This window comes from Polypterus senegalus, chromosome 2 (genome assembly GCF_016835505.1).
Source record: "Polypterus senegalus isolate Bchr_013 chromosome 2, ASM1683550v1, whole genome shotgun sequence".
Taxonomy (NCBI): domain Eukaryota; kingdom Metazoa; phylum Chordata; class Cladistia; order Polypteriformes; family Polypteridae; genus Polypterus; species Polypterus senegalus.
In genome coordinates, this window is record NC_053155.1 from 117,274,847 (window position 1) to 117,302,055 (window position 27,209).

At 34.4% G+C, this 27,209-nt stretch overlaps 1 protein-coding gene across 1 annotated transcript in view; it reads left to right on the forward strand.

The window, feature by feature from the left end:
* The first annotated feature begins 644 nt into the window (after nucleotides 1-644).
* sim2 (SIM bHLH transcription factor 2) overlaps nucleotides 645-27,209 on the forward strand; it is a 130,685-nt gene continuing 104,120 nt past the window's right edge. Inside the window, exon 1 of the mRNA XM_039744446.1 lies at nucleotides 645-936. Coding sequence (XP_039600380.1) covers nucleotides 762-936 — 175 coding nt within the window. The 5' untranslated portion in view covers nucleotides 645-761. The remainder of the gene's footprint in view (nucleotides 937-27,209) is intronic.

Genomic DNA, 27,209 nt, shown 5'->3' on the forward strand with positions numbered 1-27,209 from the left:
GCGTAACAAAGACAGGTCAGCACCTTCAGAGTACAATCCGGGATTCTCAAAGCCGTTACATGCCTGGGATCTGCAACTGCAAAAGCGCCCAAGTAATGACTGAATGATTTTTATAAGAAAATATTTTTTGAACATTGCTGATATAATACTCTGGTTTTGTAGCAGGTATTTTCAAAACCTATAGGTTTCGCCTGTCTTCATTTTTATCGCTACTGAAAATCCTTCAGCGTTGCAGCAGAAGTGGACCATCCTGATGGAAAACAAAACATATGCGTTTGTTTATTTATTTAAACTAGCCGACGAGGATCAACACCAATTAACACAAAAGTTAAGAGGTGCTTAGCTCTTATCTTTTCCATGGGCTGAGAAGAATTCTCACACCATTGGCGAAAATACAAACCGGGAGGCTGAATGCGGCTACCGAGTTGTTTTAAAAGATACACAGCGAAACGCCATAGGAAAAAAAAGACATCCAAATAACTGAAACATGACGTTGTTATAAAAATGCTCACACGAGTCCTTGGCATCACGTGTAGAGAGAATAAACATGTATGGATGACGAACATTAATTTTAACAGATCATACCGTGATTTTTATTCAAGGACAATTTGACAGGTTTACAATCCAAGATGTCAATCAGAACTTTGTAATCCAAAGAGTGGAAAAGAAATACTCCTACAGTTGAAAAAAAAACTGACTTGAAAAGTGGAGTATTGTACATGTATTATGCCAGTACTATTCATCTGTAATACCCGTCAGAGATGAAGGAAAAGTCCAAGAATGCTGCCAAGACCAGACGAGAAAAGGAAAATGGAGAATTTTATGAACTGGCTAAGTTATTACCATTGCCTTCAGCCATCACTTCACAGCTGGATAAAGCCTCCATCATCAGGCTGACCACCAGTTATCTCAAAATGAGAGCTGTGTTTCCTGAAGGTAAGTTTGGGCGTTACGACTGCTGGAGAAGATACTGTTCTTTTTGCATATGGGTCTTTTTTTTTTTTTTTTGCTGTTCTATTTTTGAACTTTTCAAATTTAAAACTGCATATTTTTGATATGCTACCTAACAGGATACTCGTTTGGGCATGAAGTTAATGAAAGACAATAATTAATGTGGCACTAATTTCAGCTTCTGCGAAAGATGACATGTTTAACTGTAAATAATGACGGGATAGATAGATTAGATTAGATAATATATGATAATTACGCAGATTTTATTTCAATGACAAGACTGACTCAGTGAAATTAATTGATGAGAAGTACACTACGTCTGTAAATACAAAAAGAAACAGGCGAAAAACCAGTTGAATGTAACGATTTTCTGGACCCACTTAAAGCCAAGTTGGATTAATTCTCTCTACCGGATAAATACGAACAGTAATTTGTTTAACATACAGACAAAAAGATAATTAGTACTGACCACCTGTCTTCAGTATTTATCCAAAGCATTCCATTTAATTTCCCACCAAAAGTTTGCTGTTACATATACGTGAACAATATCATTGAGAACTGTGTTAGGATTAAATATTAATATTTTTTCCTTTATTCACACTGTTATTAGCTTTCTAGCTGAAACAGTCGACGTTCTCAAATGCTATCGGCAGGGCTCTGTCTGTGTGTACTTTGCTTCAACAATCAGTTTTCGCAGCTTACACCTTTAATTAAACCCTAGTTAATGTTTTATAGATGTCTAAATAAACGAAGAAACAGACTTGTTTGGGTTTTTTTGCACACGGCAACCTATGATAACAGACTTTAACGAGATAAAAAAAAAATGTTTAAAGCCCTGCATGTATGCATAGGTATACCGCTTTCATTTACAATCAAAATTATGTTGTTTTTTTTTATTCAGTGGTTAGTATTATAGTGTCATTATGAAGAACTCACCTTTACAAATGTCTGTACATTTATACCAACCTCAATAATTAAACTTTGATTAAAATGTATCACTTATGCATTTGTGTTTTAAAAGGGACAATCATAATTACAATTTTTAAGTAGATGTTATTCCGAAGTTGTGTTAAAATATGAGGATAATTGGCATTAAGCATCAATTTGGTGTCGGTGTGCATTTTCTGATTTCACCGCCTAATCAATTTTTTTTTTACTAATTATTATAGGACGAGTTTAACGTTAGATAAACCAAACACCGCTAATTCGTTTGTTAATTCCTGTTAATTTTTTTTTTTTTACTTTTATCCATATGTATTAAGTAGCTATAGCTTTATACTCTCTTAATTGTGAGGACATTCTCAGAAGTAGTTTAAAGAAAATTCAGTGGCATTTCATTGATTCATCTTTCTACTCATATATATATATATATATATATATATATATATATATATATATATATATATATATATATATATATATATATTAGCTAATGTCCATAATATGTTTGAGCCGTAAATGTTGTCGCACTTTGCTCAGTAGTATAGTTTGTGATATGGCCCATTTATTTCTCTCTTCTCAGGCAACCTAATCCGTCTGTCTAGGACAAACGTATGTGGCTAATATGTATAATATTGAGCAATTTAAAACAGTATTTACAACTTATTCTAATAGGGAAATAAATAAACACAGGGCAGTGCTGAGAAATATATTAGTATTCGACTATAAACCACACGTGTAATTTCTAAAAGAGTAATCTGTTGCTGGAAAGCCTAAGCCATATTTGCACCAGCACTTGACATCTTAATATATCAAACTGGGAACTTGCGTAGTGTATATTACTGAACTAACATGTCTTAGCAGGTGATATATTTTTGTTTATAAATTAACGGTGACGTTAAATGCAATGCACGTGAAGTATTTTAATCACCACACAAATGAAGAAATGTATAGATTTTGACAGAGATTAAAATATTCGAATCAAATATGAACACCTAAATTAACAAGCATACATTTTTTCCTGGGTGTTTTAAATTAATTTGATATTATTAAAATTGTTCTGCCGAGAACATTCACAAACGTTAATGAACACGCTTCTTCAAATTATTTATTTAACTGAAAAAGAAAGCTTTAATGTACAAGATGAAAATAACCACACTACAGTATATTTTGATTATATACTTATTGGATGGTTTGAAAAGTCAGTCACATTTGAATTTCTATAGCCTAATTACATATATCTTAAAATACATACCACGTTTCCTCATATCACAATCTTACTCTATTACAGTTATAATTAATTTTATAAGAATTCATTGCACACATTTCGAGATATTCACAGAATTTGCCATGTTAAAGTAACATTTCTCAATGAAACATTTTTGAGACATTCATACTTTTCTTAGACATTTAAGATGCAGGAGATAGCGTGCTTTGTAAATGCATTATAAGCTGTTTGCTGTACGTTCCGATGTTTTGTACCAACAGAAACGTATTTATCTGATTCGCATTTATTTTCCAGTCATTATGGTTAATTGGTATTAACCAAACTCCAGATTTACACTTACTCAAAAGGATTAGCTCCGCTTACTCAAACGTGTGCTATGGTAGGTTCTCCTGCTAATTGTGGAATAATGAAGGCTGCAATCTGCGTTAAAACTGAGCAACAATTATGATGTAACCATCATGTTAAGCCTTCACAAGTCTTTTTCAGAGACGATGATGATCTGCTGGTTTTTGACAGAAGTATATTAATAGGGTAATTATTGAGCCTCTTAAGGGCTAATTATTGGTATAATTTTATGGTAATCAAATTTACAATTCTATTGTGTATATTTTATTTATATTATGCTTGTAAACGATGTATGTTTTAATTATTTTGTGATTGCTTTACAGTTGGAAACTTGCGCAAGCGCTCCTAGTCTATACTGAGAAGTGCGTCACACAAATATAAATTCAATTAGAAAGACTTTACACGCACAAACCTGCGCTGCGGTGGGGTATTGTACTCAACGGCCGTTGTACAGTAACACTCCATGTATTTTTCCCCATGAAGGATACAGAAAGCACAATCAGGAAAACGCACATTTGTGAACTTTGCAGACTTGATTTAATTTCAAAAATCCCTTGGTAAGTATGGGGGACACGTTAGCTGTTTTACCTTGACAGGGATATATACATGTCTTACTCAGCGGATCTTAAGCTGTTTTTTCTCAAACATTGGAGAGAAAGGAGTAATAGCTGGTAAACAGAAAAACACCACAAGTTACAATGCTGGCCAAATTAATATTATGAATGAATGCACGTAGAAGAAATAGTTTCACCTTGGTCGTTTTATTAAAGTTTTTTTCCTTACATCCAGCAATTTTTAACTCAGCTCAATCATAAGAAAGAGGCGCTGAGAATATGACTGAAGTATTTTTGAAATTTACGAGTTATCAGATATATGTTATGTGAAGCATTTTAAAGATCGGAGGGCAGACTGAACTCGAGTTAAATCTTATCTCGTATATGAAACCAATTCAAAACTGACTTTAAACAGTAGTGTAATTTTAATGGAGACTTTTAAAGACAACTGATATTGGTATGTACTTTGCCTAAAATAAAAAAAAAACAATCTTGCGCATACCTGTCATTTTTAGACAATAATAATCTATTAGTTTGTTTACAGAAAACGAAAAATGCAAGAATTTCAATATAAAACTATATAGTTGAAAATAACTAATGAAATTACATTCTAAATCTTACGTTATATTCTGTAAGCTTCCCTTCATTTTAGTAGTTTACAGTTATAATGCACATAGTACGTATACAGATGCACGATTTGAAGACACAGGTCGGTTAGTCTAATAAGGCAAGTCTGTCCAGTAGCATATAGCATGTGGCACAAGGCAGGAAACAGCTGTTTTGTGTTCCAAAAACGCACACACTAGTGTAACACCCTTAAGAAGAGCTTTGTTTGATTAAAACACGAAAATGAATATCGGTATTAATAGTAGCTTTAACATTAAATGTCAATATTAAACGTATTTGTACAGTAAAATGACGAACCCAGTGCTGCTGGGATTGTCTCTGGTGCTAATCGTCCCTAAACTGCACTGAGCGGATTTTGGAATGTTAAATTATAATTAAAGACACACACACATTTCTACAGGAAAGAGTTTAGAACAATTCACATATTTTTTATTGAAGCGAATTATACAGTAACGTTAAACAAGTAAAAAACAACTGGCAGTCAAAAATGACATCTCCTGTAAATCAAAAGGTATAATTCCTGTTTAAAGTCTGGTGAAAATGAGAACTACCCCAATGTGCAGAAGCTGATACAGTTTTTACTTTTTACTCCGACATAGAACAAATCGTTCATTTTCTGAGCACATTCTATAAGGGTCTGGGTAGAAGACGCAGCCTATCCACTCAAAAAGGTAGGAAGCAAAACGATGCGGACAAATTTTTTCTTGAGAAACGAAAGTCTTACCTGCAAGTGTTTGTGATGTAGACAAAAATCCAAAAGTATGCGCTGAGAAGTGTACGATTCTTTAATTTTACTTTACTGGATTGCATGGTTCATCAAGCCTCATTACTTGGCAAAAAAAGCCATTTAATTCTGGGAAGAGTTCTTCGCATGTCAAATTGATTCTTTACTCTTTGAAAAGTTTCCTAATATATGGACAAAAAAGAAATATTTTTGTATAGGTGGAAAAGCAAAAGCTGAAATTAGCCTGTGTTATGCACCAAGGCTCCTTTTAAAATCAGGAACCAATTGGGATTTTATCCAACTGTCATACTCTATTCATGGGTATTCGTGCAAGGCGTTAAAGATCACAATAAATACATGAGGCAATTTGTGGAACCTTAATCTGGATGGTTCTGTTGGGGACACCGCTCTAAGGAACCATATGGCAGCTTCGAGGCAATTCACATTTAAGAGTGCGAAGCACTAAACACTGCGCCATATATATATATATATATATATATATATATATATATATATATATATATATATATATATATATATATATACACATACATAAATCTGTGAACAATATTAATATTATTATTTTATTACCGAAATTACAAAAGGTACACACACTAATAATATGTTCTAATTAATAATTTTTAAGGTAATACATTCGAGGTAAACATACGGATAAAGTACGGATAATCGAGTACTGAAAGCTGGATGCTGACAACTGCAGTTATTCTTTGAAAGCAGCGTAATGAAAACAATTTTTAAAAGTGACAACACTTATTCAGCTAATCTCTAACTGTAATGGTATTAAGTAACTGTGAAACAGCCTTTTCTAGAAGTTTAAAAAGAATGGCGATCAATTAGGAGATCGTGGTTAAAAACGCACGCTAGACATCAAAGCCCAAACAACAGCCAGAGGTTAATAGCAATATTTGGAAGGGATTAAACGAGTAAGTTCCAGCAGCTTCTTCCTAGGAATATAAAAAGTAGTTTCCAGCATTAGAATGGACAAAATCTGAATTACCGCCAGAGAAGCCAGAACAGTTTCCCACTGAGCAATTTGAAGGGTACGACCGAAACTGTCGTTCATGCTGTACTCTGCATACGTAAAAATAAAAAGATATATTCTGAAGGCTTATATGGTGTAAACGTTTTCGTTACACAAACTATATACACAGAGAGGGGGAGACACTCGATGTTCGGGATGCAAAAACAGTCAAAACCGCACCTGTTGTCATGTGCAGCTGGTTTTGGATGCACTATTTTTCCTTGGTGATTTTTTTTTAGAACCATCGACTTTTTATAGGGTAATAAAATTGTTTATAAACGTGCTTAGAGAAAGTCGGGGTATGTTCTATTCAAGGTGACATAACCGTCCATTCCCCTTGATTATGGTTAGTCGCATTAGTGTAAAAAGAAAAGTGTGGCTGCGCTCGGTCATCCCAATTAACACTTGTTGAGGCGCAGAGGGAATCTAAAGATTTTAATTTTTCAGTCCTCTGCTACACGTTAGAAGTAAGTTGTTGAAAAAAAAGTCCCTTTTTTGTTGGTCAGCTGTGCTGCCCTGTTGGGTTTACTCATTGGCTTGATTAATCAAACTCAGACTTAAAACCCTATTAGTATGCTGGGCGCATATTGCCTGCGCTCAGGTCCTCAATGACAATCCTGCCGTTGCTATGAGGCAAGTCTCAAACCATGACTGCATCGAATCGAGTACACCACGAAATACCCGGAATCAGTTTCGAACATTGCGAAAAATGCCCTTTAGAATGGAGAAAAAAGTCATGCGCGATGTATATTATCAGAGAAGGAAATTTTGCTAAAGTTAAATTTTCTCTCTGAGCGCTTTCACAAAACCCCCGTTAAGGAGCAGTTGACGGTTTGCTGTTTGAACTAGTTCTGCACACGAAAACGTCTGCATATTTAACATATGTATTAAACGCCAAGAACATGGAGAACAAAGTGTACACGATTAGACGATGTACTTAAAATTCTCAGAATTTGTATAATTCTGAAGTGTTTTATATTTAGCCTTTCAAGTGGCCTGAGTTGCCTCGAAAGCTTGCATATTGTAATCTTTTTAGTTAGCCAATAAAAGGTGCCATTTTGCTTGATTTCTCACAACATACGGGTTTAGATTGTTTACATTTCACTTAATTATGCCATGCAATGTGATCAACGATTCTCTCTTGAAATTTACAAGGATGGAAAGGCAAGAAAGAGTTGACAATAGATGATCTTTTTGGATATCCATAACCAATAACTTGTATAAACACATACGGCGACAGAAGAATGGTTCTTCGTTGCTCGTGTACACTCTCCAATTGTTTTCTAAATACATTCTGTAATATTACTTGATTTAAATATTTTTGACATCTCATTATGTGATTTAAAAAAATTGTTTGTCCTACAAGAGTATAGAAATTAAAAATGAATTCACAAAAATCGCCTGAGTTTAATTTCAAACGGCATTGAAAGGGTTAAATAAATAGGATCAATTGCTAGCTTTTGAATTTTACTTTTTGTAACAGTTGAAACATTAGTTATATAAAGGAATATGCCGCATGATATTTATTTATCAGAAACAGAATAAACTTCAGTCATCAGTCAGTCATCGTACACGAATAAACTTGTTTTGCAGAATAAAAATACTCTGCAACTACTGCACAAATGATGCAGACAAACGAGATCAACTACAAATTGGTGTAGTGGTTAAGGCTTTGGATTTTAAACCTCAAGGATGTGGGTTCAAATCCCGCTACTGACACTGTGTGACCACGAGTAAGTCACTTGACCGGCTTATATTCCAATTGGGGAAAAAAAAATGTAAACATATATATCATAAATGTTGCAAGTCGCCTTGGATAAAGGCGTCAGTCATATAGTATGTGTAAGGATTTACAGGAGACGTAATAATTTAATTCCTGGTCTACTGAGACATCTCACACATCATCTTCCATTTTGGGTGTCAGCATCTTCCCTGGCATTGTGATCACAACCAACCTCAGAGTTATTTGCCAAAAGGCATTCATACAATTTAGCATTTTAATAATCAAAGTTTAATATTCATTGAAGAATCTTGCCAAAAATGTGTACAGCCAGTCAGTTCTGTAAACAGCTAAATAAGGACCAGTTGATACATCGCATGGCCAAAACATAACACTGCAATACCTCATACCCATTTATATTGGTCTGAAATGAATAAACCAAACAAACGAGCGTTTATCATAGCCACTTTATTATCGAGCATCATAAATTTATTTTGTAAATCTGTTTTAAAAAGATACAGGCCAGCTGGCTGCATTTCTTAATCATTTAGATCATAAAAATCTAAACAAACGTTTTGTTTAGTCATACTCAACAGAGAACCGTTAATAAGACGTTAAAATTAAGGAATTCCTATATTGCATACATTAAAACCTCACTAAAAGCTATTCCATTTGTTATACAGAAAAAAAAAAAACAAAAAGTAATGAATAGATGCACTGTAACAAGTCTCATATTTGAGATAATCAACGGTTTCCCTCATCACCCCCACAGTATATAATACAAGTTTGTAATATTTAATGACTGCATTTTTAGCATAATTTTATTTTTAAAGTTAGTATTATTATTTTGTCTGAAACCATTATCCAAGGTGACTTACAACATCTGAGATACAATTGGTTACATTTCTGTTGTTTTTCCCATTGGGGTACAGGCAGGTGAAGTGGTTTGCTCATGGTCACACAATGTCAATAGTGGGATTTAAATTCACAACCTCAGTGTTTGAAATCCAAAATGAATAGCTTTAGCCACTACACCACACAGGCTAACATTATCTGCCTAAAAGTAAGTTTGCAACTCAAATGGAAATCTCTGTTTACACTGAAAATCTATCCAATCATTCAGAATTTGTTTAATTCCTTAGTAGGGTCGAGGCAGAAACCCCACCTGAATGGAATGCTGGTTTAATACACCATTCATTTACTCAAGTCTGTGGACTGCGAAAACGGACATAGCTGGAGGGAAACCCCTTGTGATGAGCAGGCCAACTGGAAGCCGAAACCAGCATAGATACCATCTACTCCTGTTCATCCACCAATCCATCCACCCATCCATTATCCAACCCGTTGAATCCTAACTACTGGGTCACAGGGGTCTGCTGGAGCCAATCCCAGCTAACACAGGGCGCAAGGCAGGAAACAAATCCCAGGCAGGGCGCCAGCCCACCACAGGGTGCGCACACACACACACACACCAGGGACAATTTAGAATTGCCAATGCACCTAACCTGCATGTCTTTGGACTGTGGGGTGAAACTAAAGTACTATTATTATTCTGTTTGCACTTTTCAGGACTATTCTAGCATAAAGCACAGGACACTAATAAACCCGTGGCTGGGTGCATGAATATCTATATGTTAGCACAAAAATGACCATAAACAGGTGCCAGAGTGGTTCTTAAGTGCTATGCCATTATGGAAGATAATTTTTGGTTCCCAAAGCCCCTATCCACATATCCAGAAAGAACCTTTTTTATTTAATTAGTAAAATACACAATATAGTAAATAACAATGAATAGATGATAACAGATTTGTGAAATACCAATGGGTCAGGATTTTGAAAGGACTCTTCCATCATAAAATAACCCAGGCTAAGACCAGGTAATCCTATCTGCCTGCTAGGTTGCCTATACCATTCATTAAGGATTTCAGCCTTTCCACTCCTACATATTAGGAAGATTTCAAAGCACAAAGAACCAGCTTCATATGCAATGAACCCATCCCAGAATGAAATGGTGCTTTGCCAAGCGATGGTTTTACGAGGAACCACAAAACTTAGTAAAGAACAATAAAATGCCATTAAAATAACCGTTATTTTAAAAAGTGTAGCTCGTTAATGTTATGTTTGTATCCGTAATATTCGTAATATTCAGGATTTTTATAGTTCTATTGTAAAGACATACAGTAGCCTATACGTGGAATTTAATTTTTAACGTTTATTAAAGTTGTTTTTGTACATTCTGTTGCCTTATATCGATCCTGTAGTGGTCAGTGCCAGTTAAAATGACGGACGAGTAAAGACAATTAGATTTTTCAGGGCCGACTGACGTCACGTAAGAGGGAAATAAGCCTAACCATGAAGTGTACAAAGGACTCCCACCACCGCCTTGTTTGCCCGCTGCTAACAAATCTAAAGAAATTATTTTTATAATCAAAAAACCTCTTAATTAATCTCATTGGTTTCATAGCGAAAGTCGGAGTTTAATGATTTACAGATGCAATATAATTCGAAATAAAACACGCTAAGTGCATCACAAACAACTCTGGACGCTACAAATAGCCTACCATGCAATATGAATATAGAAATATGCAATTACATACATATTCATACAATTTCTATAAAACTATATGCTAAATGCTAAATTGGTGAGTCTGCGCTTATGTATGCGTGTCCAGCAATGGGATAAGATCCTTTCCAAAGTTGGCCACTCCTGTGCAGTTTAAACCTGCTGATATAAGCTTGTGAATGATTTGTACAAAGGATTCGTTGAACAACTGAAAAATGAAAACGTTAATTCCAAAGCATACGTTAAAACAACAGTGATTTGTATTTTTCATCTACAATACAGCAAAAGCGTCGTCTCCATACAAGTGCCCTTTTGATGATCTTTTCTGACTCGATGTGACACTATGCCTAATCTTTAATGTATAATGTATCAAGATTTAAGGACTTAAGTTCTAATACTATCTATCCTTCAATCCGTTTCTCTTTACATTTTGGTTATTGATAAACAGGCGGCCAGCTTAAGGATAGTTCCTTGCTTTTTACCGAGGCAGCCTCTGTGTCCCTGAACTGCATTAAGCGGGTTCAAAACGGGATAGATGGCTACATATTGAATTTCAAGTTACGTTTACATACATTTTACACTTCCAGTTAGTTCCATTTTAATATGGAGAACATGTCTGAGTGGAAAAGTTTTAAGCTATTGTAATTTTATTCCTTATTTAGACTACTTTTATTTGTCATGTGCGTTACTTTGATGTTAACCCCACGTCTTTTACTGCTTATATGCAAGTAGATCAAGATGTACCTGAATAGATAAGAGATGGAGAGATTTTTTGAGGGAAGTGGTTTCCTTACGTCCACGTGAATTTCTCACCTGGTCGCTTTTCTTCTCGCGTAGTCCCTGGAAAGACGTTGAGGGCTTGGCAAAAAAAGTGCGGGAAAAAACATTTGCAGGTCTTACATCTCATGGCCCTTGGAAAGCCGCACGTCTATGTTTTTTTCCCGTAGAAATATTGGATTTTGTTTTTTGTATTGTACTTATCGTTTTTCTATACTTGCTTTCCAATTCTGGGGAACAGGGCAGTGCTGTAGTCATCCTGTAATCCTCGAGTACAATGCAGAAATCAACGGCGGACACGGAGCCAGTCCACCACTAACTGCTGTGAGTGAGTACAAGTATAAGTGGAGTGTAGGAATTTGGTGGTTTTGTTGATAGTGTATACTGTGCTAGTGTATGGTTCATTGCGTTACCCTGTGAGTTTAATGACCCAAATTGTCGATTATCTTTCACTGTGCTCCAATGAAAGGATTGTTGTTTAGTTTGAAAAAGTTAGGCTTTCGAGACAAGCAAAAAAAGCAATACTGTTAGTGACGACGTGCTCATTGATGTGTAATAATAATAATAATAAATTTTATTAACTGTTATTAATAATAACAACACACACATACTGGCAGTATTTTAGCAAACACTTTTGTTTAAGCAACTACTAATTGCTTGTTTATCCTTTTTGTTCCCTGGTGGGCTATAAAGCCGCAGTCAGTCTCATTACCCTTAACATTCTGATTGTCATTAAATCCAGGCTGTGTTGTTTAGGGAATTGCAAGTCTGACTAGAGTGGTTGATATTAGAATAATTATCACATATTAGACTGTTTTAATCGCTATTATTTACCGATTTCAAAAGAAAATGCATATTCACATATTACATGCAGTATAACCAATATGACGAATAAAAGATCCCCGTTTTCTTTCATTTTCTTTTCCAAAATTTGATGAGCATTTTAAGGCAACCAGTCAACCATCAACTACCGATTCTGCATTATATGTTCCTTTAAGAATGTTATTTTTTTCATTAACTACAACAATTATCAAAAGTGTGTTGCGTTTTTACAAAAGATATACGTTTAATTGTAGCTTCTTTATTTCTCAAATGTGTTTCCCGCCATTTATACACACACAGTCGATCTAATATTTAAAAATTGCCTAAGTGTTTAGTAACCTTGAAGTTCAAATAGTGCAAGACAGTCATTTTAACAAAGATGTTGTTGCGATAAGGAGTGCTTTTCATTTTTCCTGCATTTAATAGCTAACTGCTCTCTGTCAGGGCAAAATATGAACCTGCAAAATTTACAGATTTCTTTGACATCTATTAACTTTTAAAACAGTAAGTCATTTTTTATATGCTGTGTGTTATACAAAAGTGATGAATGCGAAATTTGCATAATCAAAAATTGTTTCCACCTTTGTAGCCTTGCAAGACATTATTGAATAATTTCAGTTTCATGTGAATGGAGTGGCTCTATGTTTAAAACGCTGCATGCGGAATGTACAAGAGACTGAATTTATTGTATAAATTAGCAAATTCATTTTATAGCAATGTATTGTGTTTACAAAGGCGATTTGACCAAATGGCATGGCTTCCGTCCTTCCCTTCCTTTATCATGTCAGGTTAGATGGGATGTCAGTGTCTTAGAAAAAAAGAGAAAATTCTTACCTTAGCAATTAATTGAGATACTTATATCTTATATTGTAAACTGTGATGTTCTAAGTTATTATACTTTTGAATACAAAATTGTTGTGCTCATGGAATTGGAAACAATGAATGGGGGGGTCACAAGGTTACCAAAATGGTTGTCAATAATCATGAAATATATTCATAACAGAATATTTTTATTGGGGCATCAGACATTTAACAATAATAGAAAATCTAAATTCAGTTCCTTCTAGATACCCTCGAATTTTGTTTTATTTGCTTTTATCGATTTTTTTGCCATGATTAGTCAGTACCTGATGTACAGTATGGATTTCAAAGAAACACATCTTTAATATAGAGGGATACAATTGGTATGTTTTATGGAACATTTTCAGTATAGAAATGTAAAACTAAATAGGAATAAAATTTAACGCTGCAGAAGTATTGAGATGAGACTGCATGCAAAAAACTGTTGTCCTTTTTTCAGTTTGGTTAATGTATCATACTATTTTTCTTTTTTTACTATTGTTTTCCAGAAAATAGGCATTATGCTTCTCAGGACACTTGGATTTATTTAACTCTCAAATTGCTTCCACTTAAAATGTGATCATAATCACACATAAGTAGCATCCATTTGTTTGTAATGTGTAGATAGCCCATAGTAACACTACTTTTGTGCTTCAGACAAATAAGTTTGTGACTTTTTTTGTGAGAGGCTCAGTGGCATAGCAGATAGTGTTGCTGCCTCATAACTACAGGACTGGTTTTGATTTTCAGCCCAACCACTGTCTGTTAAATGGTGCATCTATACTGGCCTAGTATGAATCAGAGAGACTGAAGTGTGCTCTGTAAATGAAAGGGTTGGTTCCTGTCTTGCACTCAGTGCTACTGGAACAGTCTTATCCTCCTTGTATCCTTAAAACTGAATTAAGTAGATTCCCTATATGGTGTGGGGGATATTTTACTGAATATTTGTTCAGTAAAATTAAGTGGAATAATTTTGAAAGAAAGACTAAGTATATTGTTGGAACAAGAGACACATTTTGAATGAATTAGGGTCCAAACCTACCAGTCTGCAGAAAATGCATTACAATCTCATCACTGCAAAACTGTAAAATTTGGAGAAAATCACTTTTTTCCAAAAGAAGAACACTACCTTTACTGAGTTTACGCATAATGTAAAATTAAAATTTTCTGTGTCTTCAGGAAGAAGTTAATCAGGAACATCAAGGCTGATCTTCAGATTGGGTTCATAAAGAAAAAAATTATTAAGTGCAAGATCAAAGTGAGAGCTAGTGATGTAAATTAGAGAGGAAATAAGCAGTTTTATGTATAACTAAAACTAAAAAAATCAGGGCACTTTGTATTGTATGGAGTTTTGTTTGTTATAAGCAACTCATGATACAGATGATATTCACTGTTGCCTTGGGTTGGCAGAGAAGATCATGTTCACAGGTGTAACAGTTAACTTCATAATAATAAATCATCATAAACTCCCCACTTAGTCTTGTCACTATCTTGTAATGAAATATAAGGCTCAGTGTTTTAAGTGATTAGAGTGAAAACCCTCAGACACACAACTACTGCAAAATAACTTAATGGGATGCTAAGTGACTGATTGTCTGAAGTTAGCATAGTACAATCAGACACCTTCCTGGGAGATTGACTATACAGAGACATTGTAAGCTCTTTTTCGGATTAAGGGTGTCTAAAAATGGCTGAGTTTTGTAAATGTAGTCATTGTAGAGGTTACATTTGTTTAAAGAAGGATGTTCCTAAATGTTGACCTGAGGGAGCTACTATATTAAACTACTTCTTACACTACAGTCAAATTTATTTTATTTGGCGTAAGAGTTAGAGGCAGTGTTAGTGCGTTTATTTGAAGTAAAATGGTATTACTGTTTAGTAATTAAATTAACTGCTCCTCTGTTTTTACTCTCTTCGTTTCCTAATTTCTGTTTTCTATTATTGTATATTTGGAAGGGGGAAGATATACATACTATATGAGTATAATTAATTAAACAAATGTCAGGATTGGTAAGGTAACGATGTGATTTATTTTAGAATGTTTCTAATGAAGGTTGCAGATGGTTTTTTTTTAATATGTATTTTAAAATTGAAGCTGACAGCATTTTATTCAAATTTATTTAACATATTGCTTAAGAATCATGTAGAAAATGCACATCCTGGCTTTTACTGAAGGTTCACTCAACAGATCTTTCAGTTTTCCTGCAAGCTGAAAATGTATATTTTGTCTTGCTACAATGTGTGCCAGAAAAGCAATTTTAATGCCCTTTAAAAATCCACAGACATATACAAATATGAATGGTCTGATTTTTATTGGCTCAAAACTTTTGGGATACTAATGGAATATGCATATTTACAAAGAGGTACAATGAATAAGGTTCTCTGTGATTTAAACAGGCAAAGCTATAGGGCAGGAAATAGCTGGGAGAGTACTGAATGGCCACAACCACTCTTATTAAATTAAAAAAAAAGTTCTCTGAAATCAGCATTCACTCATATTTTCAGAGATTCTTCCACAGAGATAAAATAAATGCAAATTCTACAAAGAATATAATCCTAAAAAGCCATTGTGAAACTGTAAGGCCATATAGAGCCAGGATGGAATGTCAAGTTTTTTTCTATGTAGGTAGGATGTGGACAAACATTTTCCAGTTAATCAGACATGTTTTGTCCAGCTCATGTACCTGTAATAATTCAATCCTTCTAGACCTTCACTTCTAAGCATGAAAACTTTTTTTTTTCTTGAGAAACATTATGAATTAAAATGAATAGCTGATTTTCATTCCTTTTCTGAAACTTTAATTGAAAGACCCCATTCCCATTATGCATGATATCATCAAGGGGTACGTTCCTTGGGATTTTTAATATATATTGTGGAGATGCTGTCAAAATAACCAGTATATCTTCAGTGATAGATATAAGTGAAAAATTAGGCCAGTTGGGTAGGTCCGTTTTGATTAATATCTAATTTGTGTGTAGAGGAAAATTATGTTACTGGATATTAGGTTTGGAGCACTATAGTTCCAAAGATGCAAATACATTATCTATATAGAGAACCTGAAATGTCATAACCTATAGTGACATCCACAGGTTGAATACTGTGTGGATTAAAAAAAGCTGAAATAGGTGATCATTGTTTTTGGTAACAGGTAAGGGTGTTCCTGCCTTGAAATGCATCCTTTCTTGGTTTCATATCTTAATAAATAATAAACCACCGTGTTGCTGGTGAATTGAAAATAATTACTGTTGACTTGAGGACACAGAAAACATACAAAGACGTTTTTAAAGAAGTTTTTTTTCCATGGCTAAAAATGCAGAAGTAGTTCCATGTTGTGCACGCCTGTTAATTTTCCAGTACTTTACTGTACAAATATTTGTAGCCAAGTAATAGAACTGAAAGTTAGGTAGTGACAAGCCACCCTCAAGTTTAGGGTTGCCTTTATAATGTGTGGTCATTATGAGTTCCAAATAAATTATATTAGAAATGAGTCTAAGTTCTTAAAGTTATAATTTTTTTAATGCTAATAGAAATCCTGTTTTATAATAGGGCTAGATTGATTAAACCTAACCCTAACCCCAATTTCTTCCAAGAATGTTTCTCAGATTTTCTTAACTTTTACTGGCGCTACACTATGAAAAACAAAAACTTGCAATGTTGAGACACTGCTTTGTAATAATCATAAGCAGTTTTTACTACATGTGACTAAATTCTCAACATTAAAAGAAACCTGTTGTCTACTGTAGTGAAACCTTTTTTTCAAACACTTTGGGTTTGCTTTTTTAAGTTCTTGCCTTGTATAATAAGATTAGTTGGTAGGAAAGATAACTAGGGAAGAACCTTGAAAAACATTTGTTTTTTTTCTAGTCATTTGGTATGTTCTTATTTAAAATCCCACACATCATTTAAGTGAGAACCAAATGGTGATTGGTTAATTTCTCAGTTTAGTTTGGAGTCTTTTAGGCAGGTTTTTCTATTATTTTGGCTATCTGCATGCATCCTTTACATAGGCCGGTTTAGAATTCAGTGCTTGCAGTATCACATGTGGATTATATCATTGGGTTCATCAATGGGCCATGGATGTTGCCACTATTGCTATTTTATATAAAGCACGTAATAAACAAAAAACATTGTCAAAAACCTGACAGTATTCAGATAATGAGGACTGGTCATGTGAGAAAGAAAGAAAGAAAGAAAGAAAGAAAGAAAGAAAGAAAGAAAGAAAGAAAGAAAGAAAGAAAGAAGACTATGCTGAAGGAGCTTTGGCCTTTAGAGTGTTTGGAGATTAGTGAGAAGAGGTAAAAGTAAATAAAGGAGATTGCACGTAAGGTAATAAAATGCCAAGAAAAACGGTGCTTGATGAGAAAAAATAAATAAATTTTAGTTTTTGGGGTAGCAGGTTAAACAGTAAAACTGTGATATCTAGTATAATACAACAATGGAAAACTTTAGGCCAGTCTTGGCTCAGTAAAAGGTGGGAAGTAACTCGTCAAAGGGTACACTCATGAACATGCAACTGCAATTAAACGCAACTGTACACCTTTAGTATAATGACACTAATGGAGTACTTAGAGAAAAAAACATGTAGACTGTGCAAATTCTATAAAGACAAAGATCAGGCCAGCACTAAAATTTAGATTTTGAGAACTGTAAGGCAGCAGTGCTAACAAATATAAGATTATGTAATAGTGGAATCAAGCACTGGAAAACTTGTATTTGAGGGAAAAGTCTAAAGAAAATGCTATGCTCTGATGCTTAACAGAAGTGCAAGTGTCTGTAGCACAGAGGTGTTGAAGAAGATGAAGCACAAAGTTTGGATGCATGAAACTGTGAGGCTCAGATGTTTGAAACACATGGTTTACTTGGCTTTTAAAAAGCAAGCTAAGAATTTGGAAAGGCATACTGGAGGAATTCAAAAGTTCTGATTTTGATCCTACTGTTTGAATTTCTTCAAAACTTGTAGCCCTTTCAGAGATGACTTGTCCCAAGCTAGAAATTCTGGCTTCTCCCCTAACAAATGACTTATTTAGTTTTGAAGAATTTAGTCCAAAACCAGCTGGTACTTTTGTTTGCAATTTAGTTTACCATCATGGTTCCTTATATCACAATATATTTTCCTCCTTTTCACTGAAAAAATAGTATATGTTTAAAAAGGTCATTTGACCCTTAAATAGAAATTGAGTGACAAAAATTAAATATTCTGTTTCAAAACATAAAATCACAGACAAAATTCTGGTGCACATGAAAACTAGAAAAGTAAGAAATTAAGACCTTAAAGCAGGTGACATATCAAAAAAGGTAATAATACATGAAAAGAGTAAACATATTATAAAGCCAAAACCACAAAAGAACCTTCCCAAAAAACTAAAAGAATGAGTTAAGTAGTCTATTAATAAACTGATAACTAACAGAAAAGAAATATATAATTGATGAATTCAACTAAACAAAATGTGATAACAAAACTTAATGAAAACTTAATGAAAAATGAAAGTACCCTTTCTCTAAACATCTAAAATCAGCAGTTAAATTAAGCAACAATAAATTAATTTATTAATTTATAATTTATAAATTTAATTTATTGAAACAACATTTGTCCATGTACAAAATAGTTAAATGTAGAACTGAGGGATATTACTAAGAAAAGAAGATCAAAGAAAGGCATGGTCAAAACTAGACATAATCTCAGCAATAATATGTTTCTCATGATAGTCTGGAACTTGAGAACATTACAAAATGTCTCTAAAGGATGAGGAAGGTGTCTTACTGCAGCCCTCCTAGCTGCAGTGCCCAAGGAATAGTTTTGATTGACAAAGCGTCTTTTGCAGCGAATATTATGGGTTCACCAGTGATCTTGTTCGTTCAACTAATAATTTCCTGGTAATTTGCTGTGGGAGTGGTTTAGACAAACTTTTTTTTTCACAGCACTCCATTAGATGCGGATGTTAGTATCTATTGTGCGACTGCAGACATTTCACATTTGCATACTCTCTGTGTACTCCATTTTATGGTGCTCCCTGATCTGCTTCACACATGCATGATGTCATTACAATATTGGTATTCTAGCCAGATTTGCATTCTACATGCATTTAAAAATGAGTAAGTTGCAGTACTTTCATCTGAGGGGTATATTAGCTGACCATAATGAGAATATTATGAGTACTGCTGCAAATCAAGCACTACTGCAGAGTATAAACTGCTGATCCCTGAGCGCTCACTTGCCGCTGTGCTACGTGGCTAATTATGCATGCTAGGTGAGTGCAGTTTGTATTTGCTCATTTCTTCTGTGGGAGTGGTCGAATAAGCTTTTTTCTCAAAAACAAATGACAGAAGTCTCGTCTTTAAACTGAGATAGGATTTTAGACATGGCTTTTTAGTTCATGTAAGATTTTTACTAGTGTATGCGGTAGTCGCACATTAGCTATTTAAAATGGCAGTGTGATATGCAGAGTATCCTAAATTTTGTATTTCAACAAAAATGTGCATGTGCTTGTGATTATTTTGATTTTGACTTTTGGTTTGGTTTCTTGTTTTAGAATTAGTCATGAGTATTATCACTTGAGCATAATTTTGGACATCTACTTTAAAGTCATCAAAATGATAACACAAATCACAGAAGAAATTTAAGAAAGTAGTATCTAGCGACATGAAACAATACTTACTAGTAAACCTTTTCCATTGCATAGGGATTAGCGTTAAAGGCTCCAGCTACCCCATGACCCTGCTCAGGATAAAGTGGGTTTAGAAGATGGGTGGAAGGATGGATGGATGAAGATGGAGGGTTGAAGAAATGCATCTAATGGTAGTTGATGAAAATAATTTTTGGAGTCCATCATGCTAAACGTTTTGAGTACACAAGACAAGAGACACTGTAAACTTTGAAAATGCAGATGTCATAGATTTATAAAAGTTCTAAGTATATCATAAATCAAACTTTTTTAGTATCAGTTAAAAAAACAGCTTTGCATTTTAATAAAATACATGGATTTTTTACACAAAATGAATAAAAAGGAAAATGAGAGCTGTTGGTAATATGTGGCTGATGGTGAATTTTATTCCCAGAGAATGACATCTATGGCAAGGTTATTTGTTGAAATCTATAGGACTGCAGACTATCAATGGGATATAACAGAAGTGTATCATATTGTGAATTAAATCATAAGCTAATTCATTCCTGACAAATAAATGCAAAGATCAAAAGTAAAAGAGGACCAATTGATATAAGTAAACATGAGAAGGGCTGACAGATGAGATTAAAAATACTAAATTAATAAAGGAGTTTGGATACATGGATAGGTGACACATGCTGTAAGTACCCTGCATAATACTATTGCATAGAAGCTGAAAGACACCTACAGGAAAACAGCTAGCTAGCATTGCAGGTGGCAACTGTATGAAGAGTTTTATAACCCTTAAAACCATTCTACCCTGTCTTACTTTGTGCCAAGTGCCGTGGAATAAGAAGTTGAAACTAAAACCTAAAGGCCACCTATTGAGACCCTTCCCCTTGGAGCTCACATGATCATATGCAAGAACATTGTAAGAAGTGTTATTGCACCATACATCAAAAGTGTTTTCAAATTAACATGTACTAAATATATGTCCATTCTTAATCACTGAAGCAGTCATTTATAAATACCAGAATAAATATGTAAGTATAAGTATTCTGCTTCAAATATTTATGCAGATATTTTACTTTTTGTATCTATGCTCTAATCCTCAGTTTTTTTTTAACATTTATTATAAAATTGTATTTAATCTAGTCTTTAAACATATTTTGTGTTTACTCAATATCTGTTATGATCTGCTTGGCCCCACAAAATTAGAGTTCAGTACTCTAAAAGGCCTAGAAACCAAAATCAGCCTTACTCCAAATTCGAGAAGCAGGATGGCAGCTCCAGCCCAAAAGACAAAAATAGTGTTTCTTTATTTTTAAAGAGAATTTATTTCAAAAAAGAGTTCAAGAGCAAAAAGGTAACAAACAGGTAAGTCTTCCAAAAAGAAAAGTCCGATCATGATCTAAAACTCTTAGTTCTTTAAAAAAGCTAAAGTTCAGTGTACCAAAAGTAACAATTTACAGGTGAAGTCCATAAATACCAGACAGAGGCACAAACCAACAGTAATATCCTCTAATGCCATAGCACTAGCCCTCTGAGCCAATTACAGGGTTATATAGGTCTGAAAACAGCCCCACAAAAGCAGTGTCTGGTTCTGTTTGAGGTGGGCAAGGCACACAAAATAAAGCTACATGATTCACATACATATAAACAAATCAAATAATTAATAAACAAAATAGAAAACAAAGCCATGTTCAATAACAGAAAGTACAGAATATGTAAACAATATGAAAAAGAATAAATGAAAAGAAACTTCAGCTCTGGATGAAACTTTAGCTATAGTATAATAACATCATTTATCATAACATTTTCATGGGAAAAGTAATATCAAAAATGACAGATTCTTAAACTGCACCCATCTAGGTAGCAAGGATTGTGTCTTAGTAAGCTAGAGCACACCAAATGCTAATCTAAACAGTGTTTACTGAGTTCGTCTTGATAGATATGAGATAAAATATGATTGTACACACTTTTGAATTTATTTTTCTCTGACTGAGGGCTATACATTTTCTTACTTTTTTATTCCTGTTGAGGGTTCTAAAATACAGGTAATTTCTGTAATAATTTTGATTATTTCAGGCTATTTTAAAGGATTTAAAATTGTTTTACATCTTTTGTTTTTTATGGGCTTTTCTATCACTCTTGCAACCATGTAACAGCCATAAGTTGTGCCACATGTAGTTACCATAGCAATGGTATAAAGTACATCATTGTGTACTTGCTGGTTGGCCAAGACTGGATTCAAAGGACAGGAAACTATCATGATGGCAGTTAAACCGGGGAACAGTTTATTAAAATGTCCAGTATGTGTCTTGGATTTTGTCTTTACATTTTGGGTTTTGATATTTATAGTATTTCTTGACTCTGCTGACATTTCCGACTGTGACTTTGTCTTGTCCATCTCCTGATTTGGTTAATTCTTGAAAAGCTGTCTTTAAAATGATATACAGTATAGTTATAGACATATCAAAAAATCAGGACATTATACTTTCAGATGTGCTCTGTATTTGTAATTTACCAATATTTTGCTTCACGGACCTTACATATTCTATATGATTATTTTTTTTTGTTAGTTGTACTATGTGGCACTCAGAACCTGCATTCTTTGAAAGTGGTTTGTACTGTAAATAACTTTCAGTTGCATCTTCTAGGTTAAGAATTTATTAAAGCATATTTAATCTTGGATTTTATCGTAGATCGGATAGCTACTAGCTAAAAAATATCTCATCCACCTTTTTCTGAAAATATATATAGAGAGAAAAAACATGTGAAACATGTGTTATCCACTTACTCAACATTTCAGAAAGGGAGTGGAAGGCAGCCATGCACAGAATTCACTCTAGCGCCATATGCACAAAGCATACAATTGTTCAACTTAAAATAATATGTTGAGTGCATCAGTCTCGTTTAAAATTGTCCTAAATATTTCCATGGCAAGATCCAACCTGTGAGCACTGCAATCAAGTTCCAGCTTCACTAGGCCATATGTTTTGGGTGTGCACCAGATTAACATAATTCTGGACCAAAATCTTTAAATGCCTTTCAGGCAGCTTGGATGTCACAATCCCTCCTAATCCATTAACAGCTGTGTTTGGTGTTCTTCCAGATGGGCTTAAAGTGGAGAAGGACAAACAAACTGCGATTGCCTTTACTACACTTTTGGCACGCAGACTTATCTTGTTCAACTGGAAGAATCCTAACTCACCTCTTTTAGGTCAGTGGATAACTGATGCTATATATTATCTGAAATTGGAAAAAAAATCAAATTTTCACTTAGAAGATCTGTACAAAATAATTTTAAAACTTGGCAGGACAAAACCAATAACATTTTAGAATAAGCATTTAAACTGAGGAAGCGGATTCTCTTCCCCTTTTTAATTCTATTAATTTATTTTTTATTTATTTATTTAGTTTTTATTTATTTTTCCTACTATTGAAGTTTTACTCTGTTGGCCTTGCTCTCTTTCTAATGGGTGGGGGTTGATTTGTTTCAAACCTAGTTTTATAAAACTTGCTTGTATGGAATGTTGTGTGATTTTAATAAATTCAATAAAATGTTAATAAATAAATACATTATTATCCAGATTTTTTCAGTTTCAGTTTCTTTATTGATTATAATGATTAAAAATAACTTGTAAACTACTATGCATAGGGATTTCAGTAGTATGCTTTGGGATTATGATGTAGGCAGTGGCACAAGAAATGCTGTGCAAGCACAAGGAAAAATGAATTCAACTAAATATATCGATAATGTCCCAGAGTCAGTTAAGGAACTGAAGTTGATAATTCATCTGGAGTAAAATGTATCTCAAACTGTGCAGTACTCAGAGGTGTGAGAAAACTAATGATTTGGAATGGCTTTTACCATATCCAAATTTGTCTGTACAGCAATTATAAACCAGTGAAAAGATTTCAAACATGCAAGAAGCTTGAACAGTTTTACAAGGGTCAATAGGAAAACGTTTAAAGCAATAAATGAAAGATTCTGAGCTGGCTGGAAGAAATGTGATATTTTCTCTCTAGAAATATTGCTTCAAATCAATACTAAAAATAAACATTTAAATTTTCTTATATCTGTTCTGTTGAGTTAGTGGATTCCAAGATAATTCAGAATTATCATATGAACATTCTCATTATTGTTTTACTAACAATTTGTTTTTAAAATCTGGTTTGTCAAAGAAACACTTAGGTTTGTATCATTTACTATTATAAGATTAATGTTTGCCTCATTAGCATTAGACTACCTGTTTGAAATCAATCTTGTCAATTTTGCATTAACCTATTATTCCAAAAGGTATCTTATATGAGTGATCAGACTTTGGTAATGCTTAGGCTGTTTATAAATCATCACTTTAGTTTTTAAAGCTTTAAACAATAGTTTGCCTTTAAACGAATTACAAAAATTTAGCATTTGCTTATTCACATTCAGCATTGAAGTAAAGTATGCTGTGTTGCCCGTACTTTGAATCTTAGCATTAACACAGTCCTGTCTTATTAATAGGGTGATGTACTTTTTGCTTCAAAGCATTGAAAACTAAATTAAATTTATTTTGGTATTAACTAATGGAGACGTTTGTTTCAACACAGATAAAGACAAACCAAATGGCCACTCATTTTGAAACTTGCCTCCATTTTTACTTGATACAACTGTTATTAGCTATTTTTTCTCACAGTCCTATATGAATAATTGTGGATGCAGGCGAGGTATCCCCCACAACCCTGAACTGTATATGCCAGTTTGAAAATGAATCGATGGTCAAACAAGTATCTGTAGATATGCTGGTCATTACAATCAGAGAAAGAATGCAAATCCTCTGTTCCTTTATTGGTACTGTGTTGGGTGCAGTATTAGAAAACAATTAATTTCATCATCATTTTAGAGAAAAGCCAAGCAAAATGACACCTTTTATTGGCTAACTAAAAAGATTACAATATGCAAGCTTTCGAGGCAACTCAGGCCCCTTCTTCAGGCAAGATAGGGGCTTGAAGAAGGGGCCTGAGTTGCCTCGAAAGCTTGCATATTGTAATCTTTTTAGTTAGCCAATAACAAGGTGTCATTTTGCTTGGCTTTTCTCTACATTCATAAGGGCTAACACGGTACAACACCCTAGTACTATCATCATTTTATCAACTCTTACAACTTTGTGACACTACAGGTTAAATGATTACAAACCACAGCACATCATTTTACTTTCAAAGCACGCTCAAATCTATTTGTAAATCAATTCCAGAATTAGATAATAGTGGCAATAACTAAATCTTGTGTGTGCGTTTTTTTTAATAATAAGCACAAGTATTGCAATTGTGCTCTGAAATTCTCCTGTCTCAAAGTAATTCCAGACATGACTTCTGCTGTTTTCTTTTTCTGCATGTGTTGATGGAGTATAGTATCATCACCACTGTAAGCCATTTTCATATTTTGTTTTTAGTCATAGTTTTCTTACGTATTACTGTGTTTCAAAGTAATTTGTGTACTCAGTATCACATATGACTGCTGCACTGACTCTCACTCGGTACTACTAATACTGTAAAAAAAGTACAGTATTAATACCATTATGTTTTTGGAATTTTGGTATTGACTTACTGCGGTGGGTTGGCACACTGCCCGGGATTGGTTCCTGCCTTGTGCCCTGTGTTGGCTGGGATTGGCTCCAGCAGACCCCCGTGACCCTGTGTTCAGATTCAGCAGGTTGGAAAATGGATGGATGGTATTGACTTAGTACCAAAGTATCAGTTCTTGTGATATCTCTAGATTAAACTATGCAGAAATAAGGTATGCTTAAGTTTACACCCTGCAGAGGTTGTGTTGGCCTTCATTCACATACCAAATCCGTGAAACATGCAGTATAACTAAGGGTGCATAAATCTTTTCAGTTTCAGGAGACAATAAGTGTAACATAAAAGAATGAATTAAAAATAAAATACCTGATGTATCCAGTGTTTTTGATTTGTCTTCTGGGAGGGGCTCAGAGTAAAGCCACCGCTCCTCCGCATCGAAAGGAGTCAGATGAGGTGGCTCGGGTATTTAATCAGGATGCCTCCTGGATGCCTCCCTGGTGAGGTGTTCCGGGCACACCCAACCGGGAGGAGGCCCAGGAGAAGACCCAGGACACGCTGGAGGGACTATGTCTCCCGGCTGGCCTGGGAACGCCTTGGGGTTCTCCCGGAAGAGCTGGAAGAAGGGGCCGGGGAGAGGGAAGTCTGGGCCTCTCTGCTTAAGCTGCTGCCCCCATGACCCGACCCCGGATAAGCGGAAGAGTATGGATGGATGGATGGTGTGAAATGGAAAAATCATATATCACAATTATGTTCTCCTTCCCCATATGTTCACTCAGTGCAAAAATGGACCCAAATAATGCAGATGTCTTTCTCTGCAGAGCAACATCTACTGCAGCGTTTTTCAACCTTTACGTATTTGCGACCCGAGTTTTCATAACAGTTTTAACTGCGCCCCCGTAACATTTTTTTGAAAGGAGCCCACTGATACCAATTTGTTCTTTTTTTTAATTAATGATATATCATAGATCCATATTTTATTATACCCACTTAACTTTATTGGCATTTATCTAACTCTAAATATTTATTTTTCTAGTATCAGAATGTAGTTTAAGTTAATTTGTTTTGGTTTCAATAGATGTATTTTTCATATTTTCGGTTCTTGTCTTCTTTTTTTCACATTTTCGCACCCCCTTTTTGTTACTTCACATCCCCCTAGGGGGGCCCACCACACAGTTTCAGAACCACTGATACTGGAATAATTTTGATCAGAATCAATAGACATCTGGCATTTTAAAATGCTATTAACTGTACCAGGTATCATTCAAATTAATAGATTAATTTTTGGGTTATCGTGTCTATGAAAATACAGACAGACATTACTGTGAAAGTAGTCAAATAGTAGTCAAATGTTCAGGGATACTTAAAAATTCTGTTGATAACTCAACATCAAAATTTTGATTGTTACATTATATTTGTCTGTATACAGTAAGTATACACCTATAGCATATACAGTATATAAAGGAAGCAGTATCTATCCATCCATCCATCCATTAATAACACTAGTATTACTATGCAACAGGAGTTAATACATTTGTTTGGAAATTAACAGAAAGTGAATCTTCATACATATGTATCCTCAGTGGGACAAGGTTACCAGTAAATTATCTATGCACTCCCAAAAGAGGATTAAGATTAACTGAGCGTGATACATTTCCATTTTTAATCAAGATTGGAATCATTCGAAAGAGGAAAAGGCGTGGATTCATATTTTCAAATGAATCCAGTCATCTTAAAGTTCCATTAGAATTTAACCTACAATTTGTCTTTGGAGAACATGAAGTTGTTAATGAAACATCAAGACAATATGACGGTGGATATGGGGTTTCTTGGCTTCTCTGAAGATACAAACTTTTTCTACCAGTAGCACCAAAAAGTGAAGGGAAGGTGCTTTTCAGGTCAGGGAATC